The sequence below is a fragment of the Canis lupus genome, chromosome 19 (genome assembly GCF_048164855.1).
Source record: "Canis lupus baileyi chromosome 19, mCanLup2.hap1, whole genome shotgun sequence".
Classification (NCBI taxonomy): domain Eukaryota; kingdom Metazoa; phylum Chordata; class Mammalia; order Carnivora; family Canidae; genus Canis; species Canis lupus.
The window spans coordinates 44221283-44239437 of NC_132856.1; the positions used below are offsets into that span (position 1 = coordinate 44221283).

Below are 18155 nucleotides of genomic sequence, written 5' to 3' on the forward strand. Positions count from 1 at the left end.
TCCAAAGACCCTTCCCCCAAACACCTCCTGGCACTGTTCAGCACTCACCTGTCCTCAGATTTACCCCCAACACTGAGGCCCTTAGAACCTGCCCTGGAGAAAGCAAATATTTCCTGGGGCTCATTTCTCATTCCTGGGGAAGGCAGAAGGTAAATAGGAGGCTGAGGATTAGGCCCAGAAAGTTGAGAGGGTCCTGGGGCCATGGAGACATATGGGGTGCAGTAGGACAGGCAGCCTGCTAGGGCCAAGTGAGAAGCGATTGGAGGAGCTGGGCCTGTTCAAGCCAGAGGGCAAAGCTCAGCAGCTCCACAAAGTGCTTGAGGGATGGGAGTGAGCAGGGGCTTGGGGCTTGGCCTATCCCGTGAAACACCCCTCACCCAGGACAGCACTAGGTCCCACAGGAGCCCGCCAAACACAAAGATTTCACCTAGAATAAGCCCCCGCTTCCAGACCAGAAAAAGGCCTGCTCCTCCAGATGGTGGAACATTTCAGCTATGGTCAGAGGAAGCTGGGGACCACTCCTTTGGGGCCTGACTGGCTCATGATTCTGGATAAAATGCATGTCCACAGCCTCCTCCTGAACCACAGGTTATCAACAAATGCAGGGCATGTGGAAGACTCCCCCCAACTCCTGGGGCTGATCCCAGACACACACATCTCACAGCCTTGCTCAACTGTCACCTCAGACAGGGCACCTAGCCTCCCTGGGCCTAGTTCCCTCCCCAGAATAAAAGGTCTGCTTGGAGGCACCATAGGGCATCTCGGTTTCTGTGACACTTTTTCTGATCTTCTCTTCCTCCTAGGTCCTTATCCCCACAACCCGATGCAGCTCCCACAAGGAGAACATTCAGGGCCAGCTCAAGGTCCGCACACCAGGCATCTACATGCTCATCTTCGACAACACCTTTTCCAGGTAGGTGTTTCCACCTCACTCATCAGCATCTTGGAGAATTCACCTGCCACCTGGCTGTAAGAACAGAAGTGAACATTTAAAAGAGACTATTTAATCATCAGTAATTGATTATTAATAGTTTTTTTTAATCTTAGACTCCTATACTGTGGTGGTCTAGTGTCTATTATAGATTTTATAAAATACAGGCTAGTACTTAACAGAGACTTAGCATATGTCAGGTGAGTTCTCTGCCCTCCACTCTTACTGATTCATTTAAGCCCCATGGCACACCCATGTCATAGGAACTGCCTTTCTCCTCGTGGCACTGCTAAAGGACTGAGGACTGGGGTGGGGTAGGAGAGGGGGTGGGTAACACTCCCAGGTCACACAGCTGGTGGTGGTAGAGCCAGGTTGGAACCCAGGGGGCCTGCCTCCAGGCTCCAGGCAGAGCCCTCCTGCCTCTCAGATGTCCAGGCTCCCACTGTCTGGCCCAAAGGAGGGCCTCAGTAGAAACAGAAGAAGGAAGGGAAGAAGGGAGGAAGGGAGGGAAGGAGGGAAGAAGGGGGGGAGGGAGGGGGAAATGAAGGCAAGGACCAGCTGTTGAGGGGGAGCCCTGGGGCCTTCTTGTCATGGCAGTGGGAACAGTGTGGTCTTGGGAAGCACTGCATCACAGCACCAGATGTAGATCCAGGAGTGAAGGGCTAGGGAAGCAGGAAGTTGGAAGTGTAGGGAGACAAGCTGGAAGGCAGCCGGTGAAGGAGCTGGGGAGAGGAACACATCGGTTGAGATCTGCCATGAACCAGGGCCCTCATTTCTTGAAGGCACAGAACAGGGGTGGTTAAGGTTGCTGGGACCCATCCCTTTTGTGTCTTCTGGCTTCAGCATAAGCCCTTTGTTGGGGCCACCTTTTTTAGGAGACCTGCCTGACCAGCACCCAACTACATCCTCTGTGAGTGGGGCCCTGAGCTAGGGGCCACATACATCCCCCCACACAGGGACCCTTCCCAGCCCACTTGGCTTTTAGCAGAATAACTAGAAAGCTGTGCCATCCCCGCCCCTCACCATATCCAGGCCTTCAACCCCCAGGGACTGTGACCAAAGACATCCACCAAAGGAGGAGCTAAGAGAAGGAACTTCCCACCTCTCCTCGTCTCCTGCCCCTCCCCTACACGCCCTCATGAGCACAAATATACCTTGAATTAGCAGGACTCATGGGCACAGGCCCAGCATGTCCAAAGATCTGCCTTCAGAGCTCCAAGTGGCTGTGAGCCCCGTATCCTCTGCAGAAGCAGTGAGCCTTATCACCACCTCATTGAGATTCCCTACAAGTTTTCGGAGGGGCCAAGGAGACGCCATTGAGGACAGAAGGCAGTCCCCATGCCCCGACCAGACTCCTAGTTCTCACTGAAGGCAGCCAGAGTCCTGTGACCAACCCCAGCCTTATTCTGTGCCAGAGATTTCTAAACTGTGGGTGGCAGAATGGATTTCAGTGCTCCAGTGGGAGCCTCCCCAGAAACCTCTCCTCACGGTCTACTCCCTGCACTGCCCCCCTGAAGCTCCCACATCCCCCAGCAGCTTCAGAGCAGCAGGGGCCGGGGTGTTGGTGTATCAAGCCCCAGGGAAGTCGGTGCTGACATCCCAGGACCCCTGTACCCTTGCCTGGGTAGAGCTCTGCTGGACAGGCAGGAAACAAGGTGAGGGACCTAGGCCTCTGCCCTCCCAGAGGCCCCCCCCCTCCGCCAGCCCACATGCATGCAGCCCCCACGGAAGCCCCAGCAGGCACCGCTGCCCTGCCCTTGGGCTTTGGGCGCTCTGAGTGATACCCTCCTTTCCCACTTCTGTTTCCTCAGGTTTGTCTCCAAGAAAGTGTTTTATCACTTGACAGTTGACAGGCCTGTGATCTACGATGGAAGTGATTTCCCGTAGCCTCAAGCACCTGGATTCTAGATTCTAATAGTTTCACTTTATGCACAGGAAACACTACTCTTGCTCACCTGTCACATAAAGCACTAAAAAAAAAAAAAAAAAAAAAAGGCGGGGGCCAACTGCTCCAAATCTAACCAGTGTGTGACTCTGGGAGACAGGCCTCCGGCCGCCCCTCAGAGCTGCATTGTCTGGAGCGCTGTGTACTTAGCACTACGCACGGTCACTCTTAGCCTCCATGGCTTTTAAGGGCTCAAGCAATGTTTCCAGTGATTAGGGATCCACCTGTCCTCACATCCAAAGGGACATTCTGCCAAAGGTTTAAACACTCAGGAGACCTTCAGCCTCTCCTGGAGCCACAGCTGGCTCCCTGCCTCCCGAGGAGAGTTGCCCAGGCCAGATCAGGGATCCCAACTTCTGCTCCCGGAGAGAAGCGCCCCACTCTGCCCAGCGGGGGACAGGCATCCTACGTGACCATGAGCCGGGATGTCCCGGCCAGACCCTGTGAGTCCTCAGGCTGCGAGGCCTCTCACAGGGCCATCGTGACAGTCAGGGCACCCTGGGGTGGACTGGGGAGCCTCCTGAAGCCCCAGTCAGCCTCTTGCCATTAGGCCTCTGTCCCTTCCTGCCCCCATTAATTTGGGGCTGCTCCAAAACTCGGCAGTTTTGGAGGGGCCACTAGCTGCACTTTCTTCCTGGCCCTTCTGGGAAGATCTGCCCTCATGCAAAGCCCTTCACTCAGGCAGGCCCCTCAGTAGTTCAAAACATGGCCCTAGAAATCAGAACTAAAGACTGCCGGGGAAACCAACGCCACACACAGAGGACGTATCCTGCAGTGGCTGTCTCCACACTGAGGCTGAAGCCCCCGCTGGCTCGCGGCGCCGCCCTCAGCACAGGCAGTGCTGTGCGCTGGCCCTTAGGACTCACTCCTCAGCTGATGGGCTGTCTCTGTATAAGAGCCTCTGCCTCATCCGCAGATGTGTTTACTAATGATCATAATCAGGGTAAGAACCACTTTCAGAAACTTCAGCCTTCTTATCAAAAGTCTTTGGTAACTCAGGTGCAACAGGCATAATTCATGAATCTGTTTTGAGTTCCCTCCTCAGCCCTACTGCCCATTGGTCTGTTCCCCAGCACCCCATGTGCCCACTTCCTGTGGCTCAGCCCACCCCTAAGAACCAGGAGCCATCTCCCCTTGAGGGCCGATGAATCCCGCTTCCCTTTGCTGGCCTCTTTGGGCCTTGTTCACGGAGGCCGGAGCCTGAAGTCAGGGCTTAGACACTTTCACAGGCAAGCAGGCCATCTGACAACGCAGACCGCTTTGGCCAGGTGAGACGCACCAGGCAGAGTGTCTGGGGATCTGAGTGCTGGGCCCAGCCTGTCCCCCAGCTGGTCTGGTGACCAGTCAAGTCACACCACACGGACACTTCATCCTGTCACCCGCAGGCTTGGTCAGGCTGGTACTGAGAGCCTGAGCACAGGTCAGGGCACCCAGGCCAGGTCCAGTGCAGACCCCTCCGGCCACCACCCAGCAGAGGGGACTCGTGCAGCAGGGCGAGGGGGAAATAACCTCCGTGATGGACTCAGAACTTTCACTCAGATAGGGGACTTGGCCACTTGCAGTTCATTTTAGGCAGGGCAGCGGGCAGAGTGGTGAATTTTCCCAAGAGATTAACCCAGAGAGAAGCCGAACCTGTCCTGCTCTTTCCTTGGAGCAGCCGCTGCCTCTAGCAGAAAGCCACCAGGCGCCCTAGCATCTCCCAGTGGCCAAGGCCTTGACCGTGCTCAGCAGCCAGACTCCCAGAGACTCTCCCTAGCCTCACACTTGTCCTCACAGGTGTGCTACAGGGCAGCGGATTGTTCCAGAGCAAGTTGTCCTGCCTTTGAACCCACCCTCTCCCCTGGAAAGGGTCATCGGAATTAGTGGTCTGCCACAAGAAAGAAACTAACAAAAGAACCCAAAGCAGTCTGGAGTCTTGTTTCGAGTACTTTCCCAGGATGCTATGGAGACTGGCCAGCTGATGGTGTCGCCACCATCCTGTGCAGCTAACAGCTCCTGTGTTTCCTGTGAAAGGCCTGGAACATTCCATCCAAGCCCCCCCCCCCCTTGTGAACCTCTGTCACTCAGCCGGCAGGGGACCAACTACACCTTAAAGACGACATGGTTCTCACGAAGCCAGCCCTGCTGTAGGAGAGCAGGGGCCCCTTGTGGTGTGCACCCTCTGGGGCATTGACCATAGTAGTTCAGAGGACCTGCTCTCCCCCAGCGGCCATGTCCTGATGCCGTCGCCTATTTATTTTCATGCTGGACAGACTTTTCCTTCATTATTTTGCCGTGTGAGCTCGAGTTTGCTGTGCATTATGCAACTAGAGAACATGGTGGCGTATTTCAGTGTGGCTTGTATGAATAGCTTTATTCCTATTTTAAAGAGGTTCCCGACTTTACTGAGGTTTTGGGGGTTGAGATACTTTTAAAAAATGCAGATGACAATGAAGAGCAACTATTGAAAGTGGTAGCCCCAGCCAGTAGACTGACACTAGAAATCATCAATGGGACCCCAGATCACTATTCAGCACAAAACAAAACAAGACGAAAACCCGGCAGCCCCTGGATGGCCCAGCTCTCTGAATAACAGCCACTTGCTCTGTAGTACCGATCCCACTACCTTGTTCGTCTCTGCCTCAGAAGCCACTAAGCAACCTTGCCGAGAATTCAGCCTCTCAGACATGCTCACTTGCAGCAAGGAAGGGCGTCAGGATAAATCGTGGCATCCACGGTGCACTTGTGGCCGGAGTCCGCTGGACTCCAGGTCAACCAGACCAAGAAGGAATCTGGAACTGAAAAACCCCACCGGGTCTGTAAAGTAGAAAAAAACCACATAATATAACTGAAAAATCAAGGGAATGGTTTTTCTGAAATTTTTCAGTTATCCACTCCCTGTTCCTCCCCCCAAGGTGGTTAAGCCATTCTAGACTCAAATGAAAGGAAATCCCCATTTGGAGGTGAAATCCCAGAATTTGTGCTTTACAGGCCACTGGTTAGATGTCTGCCCATTTTTAAAGTTTTTTCGGAGTTTCATTTTTTAAAGTTCGCCTTTATAACTACATGTAAGACCCCCATTCCTGGCTCCAAGGGACTGAGAGTGAAAGCAGAGAGAAGCTGTCTGTGATTCCGAGAACCAGCGGTCACCCTTACAGAGACCAGTGAGCCAGCCAGCCGTGTTTACAAAACACAGAGCGAAAGGCATTGCTTAGAGGAAACCTGGAGTTTTTCTCATTGCGTTGTGATTCTTCCAAGGAGATAGGGAATGCTTAATTAATAATGCCTTTTCCCCCATAATTGCTTTTTAAAGATAATAAAGTCTATCTTTAGATTTCAGTAGACATCGCCAATGAACAGGCTTCCTTAGAACCTCATAATGAGTGTTATCCAGAGATGCTTCTGCCTCTGGGGGCTGCAGAGCAACATCCATGCCTCCGTTGAGCAGCTCCAAATCAGAATTGCATTTTGATTGACAAATCCTCAATTCTCGAGGCCTTATGGGGTAGTGGGTCTGGGAACCCATTGCATTCTTACCTGCCAAAGAATTACCCAGAAGCACATCCAATGCCAACACCCCACCTGCGCAGTAGGGGTGAGAAACTTTTATATCTCAAATGTATCCCTTTATAGCATCTGCTGCACCATTGGGAATGGTTTTATTTTTAACCTCAGGATTTAAATAAAGCAAACACTATGACATGGGGGGAGTAGCCTTGTCTTTCATTCTCCTGGGACATAAGGCCCATTGATGAAGTTACCCAGATCAGACTCATAGTTGAGTTGCCCTACCAGGAGACGGCCTCAACTGGTACACTCCGGATTTTCAAAAGGGTTCACACCAGCAGATACCCTGAGAGGTTGCCATGTGGCCTGGTATCCAGACACTTTCCCATCTACCCTGAGGTCAGTACTCAGACCTGCTGGAGCCAAGGTATCATTCCAAGCTACCCCCTCTACCACATGAGCTGCCTGGCTCTCTTGGGCTACTCGGAGACACTGCAAGGAAAGAGAACACCTGCTGACCTACCAGAACAGCAGGGTCAGGGGGGACGGTCATGGATGCCCTGAAACCGTGATCAGTGGAGCTGTGGTACAAAGCTGGGCAAGACCATCAGGCCAAGGCAGCTGGCAGAGGAAGAAGTCGCATTCCACTGCTATTTAGCTGCTGGCACTGGGTCAGCAATGACCGGACATGGACCTGGAGGGGATGTGACCCAGACACTCCTGGACCGCTCAGATCGAGCTCGGGCTGGACGGTCCATCCACACTCGCCCCACACCCCACATGACAAGGGCTCCTACCTTCGGGTGCCTCGAACCTCACAGAACACCCCGAGCCCCCCTTCCCTCCATCTCCCTTCCTTCCTCCTCCAACTGTCCCCCTGTTCCCAAATTCTCATGCGGCCTCTTCTTGAATATGTTATAGGGGAATAAGTTGTACTTTCTGTAACCATAGCCATGCTCTCCCTCAAGGTCAAGGACTGTATTTCCTTCTTCATCTCCCTCTTTTCCCTCAACCGCACTGTGTCAAGCACCATGGCAGATGCAAAAGTGCTCAACACATATGAGATCAAAGAGGATACTGGTCAGTCCCCATGCCTGGTCAGCTAGAAGGCCATCAACAATCCCATTGGCCAGCTTGGCCAGGGGCAGAAGCTCCTGAGATTCCTTTTTTTTTTTTTAAGTTTTTTTTTTAATTTATTTATTTATGATAGTCATAGAGAGAGAGAGAGGCAGAGACACAGGCAGAGGGAGAAGCAGGCTCCATGCACTGGGAGCCCGACATGGGATTCGATCCCAGGTCTCCAGGATCGCGCCCGGGGCCAAAGGCAGGCGCCAAACTGCTGCGCCACCCAGGGATCCCCAGCTCCTGAGATTCCTATGGCAGAGAAGAGCAAAGAGCAACCCTGCAGGAGGAGGTGTGGGGAGCATGGAAGTGAGCTGGTCTCGATCCTGCTCCCCTTGCATCCCCATCTTGTACTAATGATGCCCTCAAGTCAAGCCTCTTACTGTCCAGTTGAAGTTATGGAAGATCGGTTTCTCCAAGTGCCCAAAGCAATGCAGCAGGAGCTCTTTGGTAAGAGAACAGTCCTTCCAGAGACTTGGTGGCCACATGGGCTGGGAGCTGGAATAAGAACCAACTGAGACACAGAGCTGTGTATGTGACACTGGAGGCTGGGATCTAGGGGCCTTCATGTCAAAATCCCCATTGCACCCCCACCCTACTCGCTAAAGCACGGAGTAACTCAAGGTGACCAAAGTCTGGTCCAGGTTCTCCAAGCCCTACATTCAATTCCAAGAACCCGAGCCCAGCTTGGTGTCTGCAGGTTCTGTGGCACTTGGAGGTGCCCTGCCTCTCCTGGCCATGTTCCCCGGAGGTGCTGGAGGATGTAGAGGTTCCCCCAGGGGACTCAGAAGGAAACTCTCGGCAGGTCAGCCCTTTCGGTTTGAAGATGCGTGGGAAAAATCTGGTGAGAGGATCTTGCCACCCACACCCCTCTGAAAAGCAAATAGATTGGTGAAACCTGTCACCCAAGATGAGCAAATGGACTTTTTTTGAGAGAGCAGTTGACGCTTAAGCCATCAGAAACCAGGGGGAGAGCATAGCTATTATGAAAGCCATTCAAAGTGGGTTAGGGTTGACAGAAAGGTCAGCCTTCTACATTTCCCACACCTGTGGTTTCTAGAGGATGGTGAAGGCGAGCACAAGTGTGATCGCCAACCTCTGGTCTTTGATGTCTGTCCCCCGTCCCTCCCCCATCCTCCGCCCTCTGGGGGAGGAGGGGACCTGGTGTGGCTTCCTCACACTTTCTGGCACGGATGGACTATGGTTGTCTCCAACGAGGCTCCCCCACCTGAAACCTGGAATGAACAGTCTTCTTAGCTAAAAAAATGAACAAAGTGAGACAGGTATCGCCAAACCTGACACACGTGAGTGTCCCTGCCAAAAGGAAGGCCTCAGTGCCAGGCCAGGGTTGGCTTTGGGCCTGGGACTCCCTAGAATTGTCAAAGAGAAGGCAATGTTTGGTCATGGGGTAGGGAGCCTCCCCAGCTTTCCACTCCCAAGGAGCCCTCCGAGCCTCAAGGAGAGAAGGAACCTTCCCAGAGAGGCCGGAACACCTGTGAGCCAGGTCAGTGGGGCAGGCACTATCTTTTCCCAGGAAGGCAGGAAGGAAGGGGGTGAGGGGGCTGGGCAGAGCATAGGAGAGCAAACAGACACAGAAGGTGGTGGCTGCAAACATGGAAGAAGGTAATTGGGTTTGTAGCTCTGGCTCTGAGTTGGCTTCAGGGCTTCCCGTGCTCTCAGAGAAAGGCCCTGGGGCGGGGCAGCAGCCACCGTCCCACCACCACCGCCACCACAACTGAGGCCTCTGCACAAGAGGTCCATGTGTGGGGCCAAGATCTTTGCCGAGACGTCCCTTCTGCAGCAGCTAGGACCGCCACAGAACTGTGGGGTGTTCTCAGAGAGAGCATCACCCATCCACAGCCATGACAAGTCTGGTTTGTCAGGCTGCTTCCCTCACAAATCCACCAGTTGTGGTGCTGGTGACGGTGAGCCACGCCGAGCAGGCCCTTGAGGGTCACTGCTGCGTCACCACCTTGCTTAGAACTTGAAGGGTTAAACGAGTTCGTGGATCCGTCCCCCAATTTAACTCCACCAGCGACCCTTAAATCTTGGAAGCAGGACCTCTCCCTCAGCCCGCTGGCCCGAGCACAGGGGAATCACCTGGAAGGAAACTGTTCTGCAGGTAAAATCTTTTCATGCCCGTGGTTTCGTTTATGGCTTGCATTTGTCTTCGAGGACATGTTGCTCACTGGCAGATCATTTCTAGATGGAAAAACATTCCCTTCCTCCAACCCAAAGTGGCTCCACTCATGTCCAAAACTTAAGGATTACAGGAAGAAATGGGAGTTTGGTAGTGATGGATACTGTTGGGGGAGGTTGGGTTGAACGTGGACTCCTCACCTGGTCCACCTCCAGAAGTCAGAAGGCCCGTGAATATGGGGGGGGGATGCAGAATGGCATCTTTCCCCTGACTGTGAACTAAACCTTCGGTCTTCGCTCCATCATGAATATAAAGAACATGTCACACTAGTGTTTGTCAGCAAGACCTGTGGCTTTGTCACCAATGGAAAGGACAGATATTTTCACATGACACGACAGCTATCACAGACTCTCAAAATGTCATCGCCGCTCTGAAGTGAAGGCTGTCATTAGACCTGCTGGTAGATTCTATTTAATGCATTAATAATGAAAAGGCACATATATTAGTAGTTCATACATTTGTTCTGATTTTTAGAGAAATGTATCACAACAGAGGTTTTCTTTGTAATCCTATGTATTTTATCTTATTCATTTTACAACATTCTGAGAAGGGGCCAGTAGGCTTTACCGGATGCCGAAGTACATAAGGCCAAAAAAAAAAAAAAAAGAGGAATCTAAGGAACTTTGGGTTCTGGTAGGTCTTTATGAAAAAAAGGAGGCAGATCAGCTCATCACAGCACCGGTTTATTAATAACAGTAGGTGGTAAATATCAATCTCACAGGCTCTCACCATATGTCAGCCCAAGACCCAGGGGAGCTGGTAAGTCTGAACCATTTATAGAGCTTGTTACTACGCCTGCACCAAGCTGAGACAGCTGTGGGAGTGGTTTTCTCTAAACTGTTTTCATTTCAAAACAAGAAAACAAAAAAACACCTCTCTCATAAAGCCGGATTTGCTATGGCAGCCCTTGACCTTGGTGTGTGCATCATCCACACAAAGGGCTGCGTGGGTTATTTATTGTCACTATAATACTGCATAACAAGCAACTCAAAACCAGCGGCCTCAACCCGAAGCATTTATTTAGCTCCCAGGTCTGCAGGTTGACGCAGGCATCGCCGGGAACTGACGCACGTCCTGGTCAGCAGCACATCACCCGAGCTCTCCCGTGTCCAGCAGGTGGCTGGCGGGCGGCGGGTCGCGGCCGGCTCCCTCTTGCGTCTGTGGCCAGCTGCTTGGTCAAGGGGGGCAGGGGGCGGCTGGCCTACGACGACCTCGGCCAGGTGACCGTGCCCTGCCCCTCATGGTCTCACACCCCCAGCAGGATGGCCGGGCCTGTTCGGGGAAGTGCTGGGCAGGTTTCCAGAACCGCAAGTGTGCATGCCCAGCCTCGAGCCCTCTCCAAACAGGCACAACATCACCTCGACCGTGTTCTGTGGGCCCGAGCAAGCACCGAGGCCCGCCCAGACTTGGGGGGTGGGAAGAGAGACCTCTTGCTGGGAGAACTGCCAGGTGGCTCTGCAAACAGGGACACGGGGCAGAGGCCACCTCAGAGTCTGACCATCGGACCTTCCCTTTCGCCCTGGTCCCAGCTCCCTGGGGAAAACGCTTCTCCTCCAGACACGCCCACCCGTGTAACACCACGGCACGCACGCGACTCTCCATGGACACCTCGTCTATGAGAGCAGCAGCGAGGAAGACGGTGTCGTGTGGGGTGGGGGCGGCTGGAAGGAGCACACCCCGCACACCACACTAGGCAGCGGGGCTCCGTCCCGCGTGTCTCTGCATGAGGACGCTAGAAACTTAGCAGTGGCTGTCCCTGGAAACACGGCTGGGGGGTCTGTCCAGGATTTGGAGGTGGTGCCAGGGGATACCCTTCTGTGCCATAGAATTACATTTATTACACGCCAGATTAACTTTTAAAATCTGAAAACGGGAGCCTGGGTGGCTCAGTTGGTTAAGCGTCTGCCTTTGGCTCAGGTCACGATCCCAGGGTCCTGGGATAGAGCCCCATGTCGGGCTCCCTGCTCAACAAGGAGCCTGCTTCTCCCTCTCCCTCTCCCTCTGCTCGTTCCCTCTCTCTCTCTCTCTCTCTCTCTCTCTCAAATAAATATAATCTTTAAAAATAAAATAAAATTTGAAAACAAATTCACATCAGCTCATGGCTGTCTCCGTTTCACAATAAACAACCAAACGCTCAGTTCCGACGAGCTCAAGTCACAACAAAGTTGTTACTATCTCTCGAGATTCACCCAAAGGATCAACTACTCAACAGTAAGCATGACCGCATGAAGCCAGGAGGCGAGGAAGCCGGAGCCTGGGCAGGGCTCCTGCTCCCCTCCCCAGGGGCCGGCCCGGCCCACAGCCACCCCACCTCCTGACTTGGCCTATGTGGGACGAGAGCCACACACCTGGATTCCAAGGTGTGAACGGACCAGTGGGACCAGAGTGCCTGCACTCCAGTGGGGGAGAAAGTATAACAGAGCATCTAGGACATCAGATTCTAGGGATTCTAGGGTCAGAAAAACCTGTATGGATTCCTCCTAGCTATGGCTGGAGGCAAGGGACTGACCTGCTCTGTGCCTCAGTTTCTCCACCTGTTAAGTGGGAGACATAACAGTAGGTACTTTATAAGGATGCTGTAAAGACCATAAGATCAAAGAAAGGCCTTGCTGGGGCACCTGGCTGGCTCAGGCGGTGGAACAGGTGACTCTCAATCTTGAGGTTGTGAGTTCGAGCCCCATGTCGGATGTAGACATTACTTACCAAAAAAGAGCCTCACATAGTGGCTCCCATAAAGAATCACTCAAAAACATGAGCATTTCTTACTAAGAAAGTCATCTACATGCACTTTTTCCTCTCTTCGGCTCTCCTCTCTCTGGGTGCTAGTCAGCAAGACGGTTGGGGCATTGAGTGATCCGGGTCATTGAAAGACAAGTTAACTTACAGAGCAGCAGCTTGTGGTGGCTTTAACACCTGACCCCAAGGTTAGATGACACCGTTAACAGAAGAGGTGGGGCCTGCGGCTGCTCCCCAGGATTCTAAGCCAGACTGGCACTGTTCCAACCAGGGGAAAACAGCCCCAGGGATGCTCTGTGACCTCAGAAAAAGACCTGCCACTTCCTCCTGGTTCTCTCAGACCCTTGCTCAGGGGAGCCAAGTGCCATAAGTAAGCCCCCTGCAAGCTGAAGAGGCCATGTGTTGGTGCCCTGCATGGCAGCCAGCATCAAGTGTCAGCCACGTGGCCTGACCTCCCGTCAAGCTTTCAGGGGACTGCAATCCCAGCCAGTGTCTGACAACAACCACGTGGCAGACCTTGAACCAGCCATTTCCAAATCCATGACCCTCAGAACAGTAAGCACAATAAAGCAGCTACTGCTATATGCCGCCGGGTTCTGTGGCAACAGTAACAAGAACACAACTGGATGGAATACAAGCAAGCTTGTAAAATCACTTCTTTCATCAAAAAAAAAAAAGCAAAGGTCCAAGGAAATTGTGAATGAGCCAAAAAGAATGCTATGTCAAAAATAACAAAATTACAAAGTCAATCACCCCAAACCCCAGTGGCTTAAGACAATAACGATTTTAGTACATCTCATGATTTTCAGGGTGAGGAGTTTGAGCAGGGCTTGGCTGGGTGAGTCTTCTGTTCCACATGGTCTCCATGGAGGCCACTTAGTGGTATTCAGGGGGCGGATTGGCAGGTCTGTGGGGAAGTGACCAGGAAAGATGGACAAGGGCCAGGGGTGAGGAAGTGGCCACCACCAGGTGTGCTGTGGCCCAGGAGTCTGCCCGGGCAGGGTGCACTGCTCTCGCACCTGCATACACACCTGCAGCTGACTTTGAAGCCTCACAGCTGTGTGTGTTTGGGGAGGAGCCCCAGGAGAGGGAGCAAGTAGGAACCTTCTCCATTCTGTGAGGATAACATCATCCTTTGTTGGCTCACCCTCCCAGCCCACCTTTGAAGGAGGTGTCAGCAAAGCCCAGGCTGTCACCCAGCATCGTTTAGAGCTTGCATGCAGTGATGTCTGTCCATCTGTCCTTGCATCCCCTGCTACTCAGCCTGGTATTTGGCAAATCGTTGGTCAGCTCTCCAAAGCAATGGCTGGTTTGTCTGACCATGGCAGGCCAGGCGGGATAGCATCACAGGCAGAAGCCAAGGCTGTAGGGCCCGGCATACCCTGTCTGTGCACCAGCCTTACTAACTGCATGACCTTGGGTGACTTAACATGAGGCTCAGCCCCTCTGTCTGTAAAACGGGGTTGATCCCAGTACCCACCTGGCATGGAGTAAACTAGCCGGACACGGTGGCTGAAAGGTCTTGGCAGGGAGGCTGTCTGTCCTGCACACCAAGGCCCTGACCTGCCGTCAGTGCCCAAGATCTCCGCCCGTGAATTAAGATCGGACACAGCCCGGGCTCCCCAGCCTTCTGAGATGTGTTCTGGGAAGATACTCACCACAGTATGTGGCTCGTGGACACCTGGTGCTCTGTACCCGTCTGGTCTTAAATGGGCTCTTAGAATTGGCAACCCCTGGTGGAAAGATAGTCACAGGCTGACTTCTCTCAAAGCAGACACTGAGCTGGAGTTTGGGGTGCAGGATGTTTATCAGGGATCGACACTCATGAAGGGAAGTGGGAGGAAGCAGGATCGAGCAGAGGGAGACTCTGTGAAGCAAGCTGGGCGAAGCGTGGCCAGCCTGGCAGGGAGCGCTGCAGCTGATGCCACCTACCAGACGGCCTCCATCCCCCACTTCTTGGGCACTGGATGCAGTGGCCTTGGGTGACATGGCTCTGGCCCGGGCTGCTACCTGCAGTACAGGCGGACCCTAGAGGAACTGGCAGCTGGAGATTGTGTGCTGCCCACAATGCCTACAAGCTCGTTCTGGAGGGGAAATCCAGTCGGTGCACCTCCATCTGACCACAGAGATTTCTCACTTAGCCTGTGGTACCAGGATTGAGTGTGACAAAGAAGTATGTTGAGAGCGGAGGGAACTCATAGAGTCAAATGTTGGAGAGACACATTTGCCTGTCTTTTGTAGGTTTTTATGATAGAAAAAGCCAGGACAACCCCAGTGGCCCAGCGGTTTAGTGCCGCCTTCAGCCCAGGGCCTGATCCTGGGGTCCCGGGATCGAGTCCCACATCGGGCTCCCTGCATGGAGCCTGCTTCTCCCTCTGCCTGTGTCTCTGCCTCTCTCTCTCTCTTTCTGTGTGTGTGTGTGTGTGTGTGTGTGTGTGTGTCTCGTGAATAAATAAATAAAATCTTAAAAAAAAAAAGCCAAAGGAAGATATTGAGTGGGACATTCTCTGTTGGGGTATCTGTACCAACAAAATAGAAATGATTAGAGAAAAACTCCCGCTCCCAGGAGGATGCAGGCACAGACCTGAACTGCAAAAAGAGGGGCAGACGGGACGGGGGAGAAAGAGACTGCCCTGCAGAAGTACCGTGGCATCTTGGTTGTGATGATGACCACACTTTACAGCCCGGTACTCACTGATCATGCACAGTAAACGGTTTGTCAAATAAAGAAGGAGATTTCTTTTGAGCATCTAAAATGTGGAAGGTGAGGGTGCTAGAGGCTGTATTACCTCCCCTTTTTCCAAGCTGTGTAGAGCGCAGAGCACTGACCAGAGTGTAGGAGAAGGAGGAGCAGCTCCGGTGGAGAGAGGTCCACTCCACTGCGGAACAAACACCTCTGAACACCAAAACCAGGGGTAGGGGGAGGCTGGGGATGCTTTGCTCACCTGGACCTGGACCCCATAGGAAGCTTCAACTTATAAGGCCAAATCAGAGTTGGGAAATCAAACTACCGCTCAAAGATTACAAACACAAAAGACCCGTCTGGACATGTGTGACAGATTTTCATTTGTTTGGAGTAGGAAGTCGGTGTCCAGAGGTGTCATGCTTCATGACAGCCTTCACTGGGTATTAAAGCCCATCATGGACCTATTTCCCATCACCACCACACGACAGCAGTGATGGCCTCCAGCGAAGGGCCACCAGATCAGTGGGGCTGGTTGCTTCCTCATGCAGGACTATTTGCAATGACTGCTATGGCCAAAGGGAAGACGTTATGACCACACACCTCTCTCACAGGAGCCAACAGGCAGCAACCTGAGCTACTCTCCAGGGCAGGGGAAGGTACTGTGTCTGCCCTGCTCTAGCCAGCCCTCCCTCGACCACAGGTTCTTCTCAGGCAGCCCATAGGTCACAGGACACCATTATTACCCTCAGCACACACCATCTCATGACTCCAGGCTGCCAGTCTTCTGGGTTTGTTTTGTTTTGTTTTGTTTTGTTTTGTTTTTCTTTGCTTTGCTTTGATTTGTTTTGTGGCAGCTGAGTTCTGATATGGGAAATACACACTTGAGAAATGACCAGTTTTAAATTTTAACAAGTTTATTTGTTCACTGTAGTGTATCTACTCCATAGAAGGCATTACGTGTGGAGTGAGGGTGTTTGGCACATACCCCAGGTCAGAAACTCACCCAAAGATGCTTGTTCAGAGGTTCACCCAAAGAGGCTATCATGTGCATTTTGTGCCGGGAACTATCTCCATACCCATCTTTAAGCCATACAAAGGCCTCCTCATGCTTTTCAGCCAAGGGATATCACCTGACAGAGGCTTCCATACCACCCTCCATACCTGAGTCCACATGGCGCTTGGCTTTTCCATATTGTCAGAACATAAACATCTTAGAGAAAGGATTATTGTAAACCTGTTACAGCCTCAAAGAGTTAGAGATGGTCTGGCTCATAGTACGTACACAAATGTTTGCTGAATGAATGAATGCTTTGCTGTCCTGAAAGACAGCCCCCAAAGAACAAATCCCCAGCCATCCAAACTGACTACTTCAAAACAACTCCACTTGAGTGTACATGTTGTGATGTGTTGACTTAAAATCAGTTTTTGAAAAAATTTTGGTCAAAAAAGATGATCTCTTTTTTTGATAATGAAAACACATCATGTTTCATTCTGTGTCTTGATTTTTCTCATTTATGGAATTCTAGTAAAATGTAATTAGATATGATAACCCTTTTATCTGTATTTCAAAAAGTACTCAACACAGCATATTTCCTAGAAATGTTGAGTGAGTCACAGCTCCTCATGGGTTTCCCCATGTTGGTTCTTCCAACATTTTTATCTTAGGATAAATCTGCTACCAAAACCTAGATTCGTTTGAATGTGAAATGGTTCTATGTATGCAATCATTTAAAAAGTAAGGCAATTTGCCATAAAACATACTTAAAATCTTTATCATATAATTCAATTGCAGTCTATCTAATCCAATGTTGGAGCTGTGTTAGGTCTGGGACAGTGCGGTAGTGACAGTCATATCCCAATGGAAGCCATTGGAACTAGGCATGAGTATTGCTCATCGGGTATGATCCAGGCTTTGTCATTCTCAGGGCATCCCTCATCCCCCTTCTTACAAATCCTAAAGGGAGGAAAGGTGGAGTCCCTGGTGTTCCATTTTGTTTCTTCCAACTAACATGCATTGATCAAAAGTACATTACCTCTCAACTCCTACTAAATCTCCATCACAGTGTATCTTTTTTGTTTAAGGTATTTATTTATTTATGAGAGACACAGAGAGACAGGTAGAGACACAGACAGAGGGAGAAGCAGGCTCCCTGTGGGCAACCTGATGCTGGACTCGGTCCCAGGACCCCGTGATCAACCCTGAGCCAAAGGCAAACGCTCAACCACTAAGCCACCCAGGCGTCCCTCCATTACGGTGTGCCTTAAGTAACTCTAGACCAAGTGTAGACCCAGCAAGCACAATGGTGGCTCACCCCCTTCTTCCTCCATCCCTCCCCACTTCCTCAGCTCCACGGGGTCCCCATGACACACAGTATCAGAAGCACATATCAAAAGAGCCAAACTTGGGATCCCTGGGTGGTGCAGCGGTTTAGCGCCTGCCTTTGGCCCAGGGCGCGATCCTGGAGATGCTGGATCGAATCCCACGTCAGGCTCCCGGTGCATGGAGCCTGCTTCTCCCTCTGCCTGTGTCTCTGCCTCTCTCTCTCTCACTGTGACTATCATAAATAAATAAAAATTAAAAAAAAAAAAAAAGAGCCAAACTCAGTCATGTTCGTTTCACCTAACTGCACAATGTTATTTAGATTTGGCCCAAGCTTGTTACTTACTCTCCCAAGTTCCTTAAAAGCCACCCAGGGTCTCCTGGAAATGGTAGCCAAGCAATGGCTGTGTCCATACACTGCCCTTAGGGACCTCACCTCCCCTCAGCTGTAAGTGGTGTTTATTGCACTGGGGCCCATGTTGCTATGCTGGTCCCAGACCGATGCTGGTTCATCCCCACCTGCCCACACACAGGATGAGTTAGCAAAGCCTTTGTATCACTGCTCATCTCGTGCTCCCTTTTTGTTCACTAATATGTACATTAGACGTGGACAGGGAGGAGGAGGATCATGTGGCCAAGTCCACTGCTTCTGGGCCCCTTTTGGAAGCCACAGTCTTGGGACTGAAACCATGGTAATTCACAGCACACTGAGAAAATCAGATGCCTCCT

At 51.9% G+C, this 18155-nt stretch overlaps 1 protein-coding gene across 4 annotated transcripts in view; it reads left to right on the top strand.

Annotated features, from left to right (window-relative positions):
* Window positions 1–6560, top strand: part of FYCO1 (FYVE and coiled-coil domain autophagy adaptor 1) — a 73690-nt gene extending 67130 nt beyond the window's left edge. For all 4 annotated transcript variants that reach the window (XM_072786516.1, XM_072786517.1, XM_072786519.1 and 1 more), the window contains exons 17-18: window positions 804–913; window positions 2743–6560. In XM_072786516.1, the coding sequence (XP_072642617.1) occupies window positions 804–913; window positions 2743–2818 (186 nt within the window). In that variant the 3' untranslated portion in view covers window positions 2819–6560. The remainder of the gene's footprint in view (window positions 1–803; window positions 914–2742) is intronic.
* The last annotated feature ends 11595 nt before the right edge of the window (window positions 6561–18155 follow it).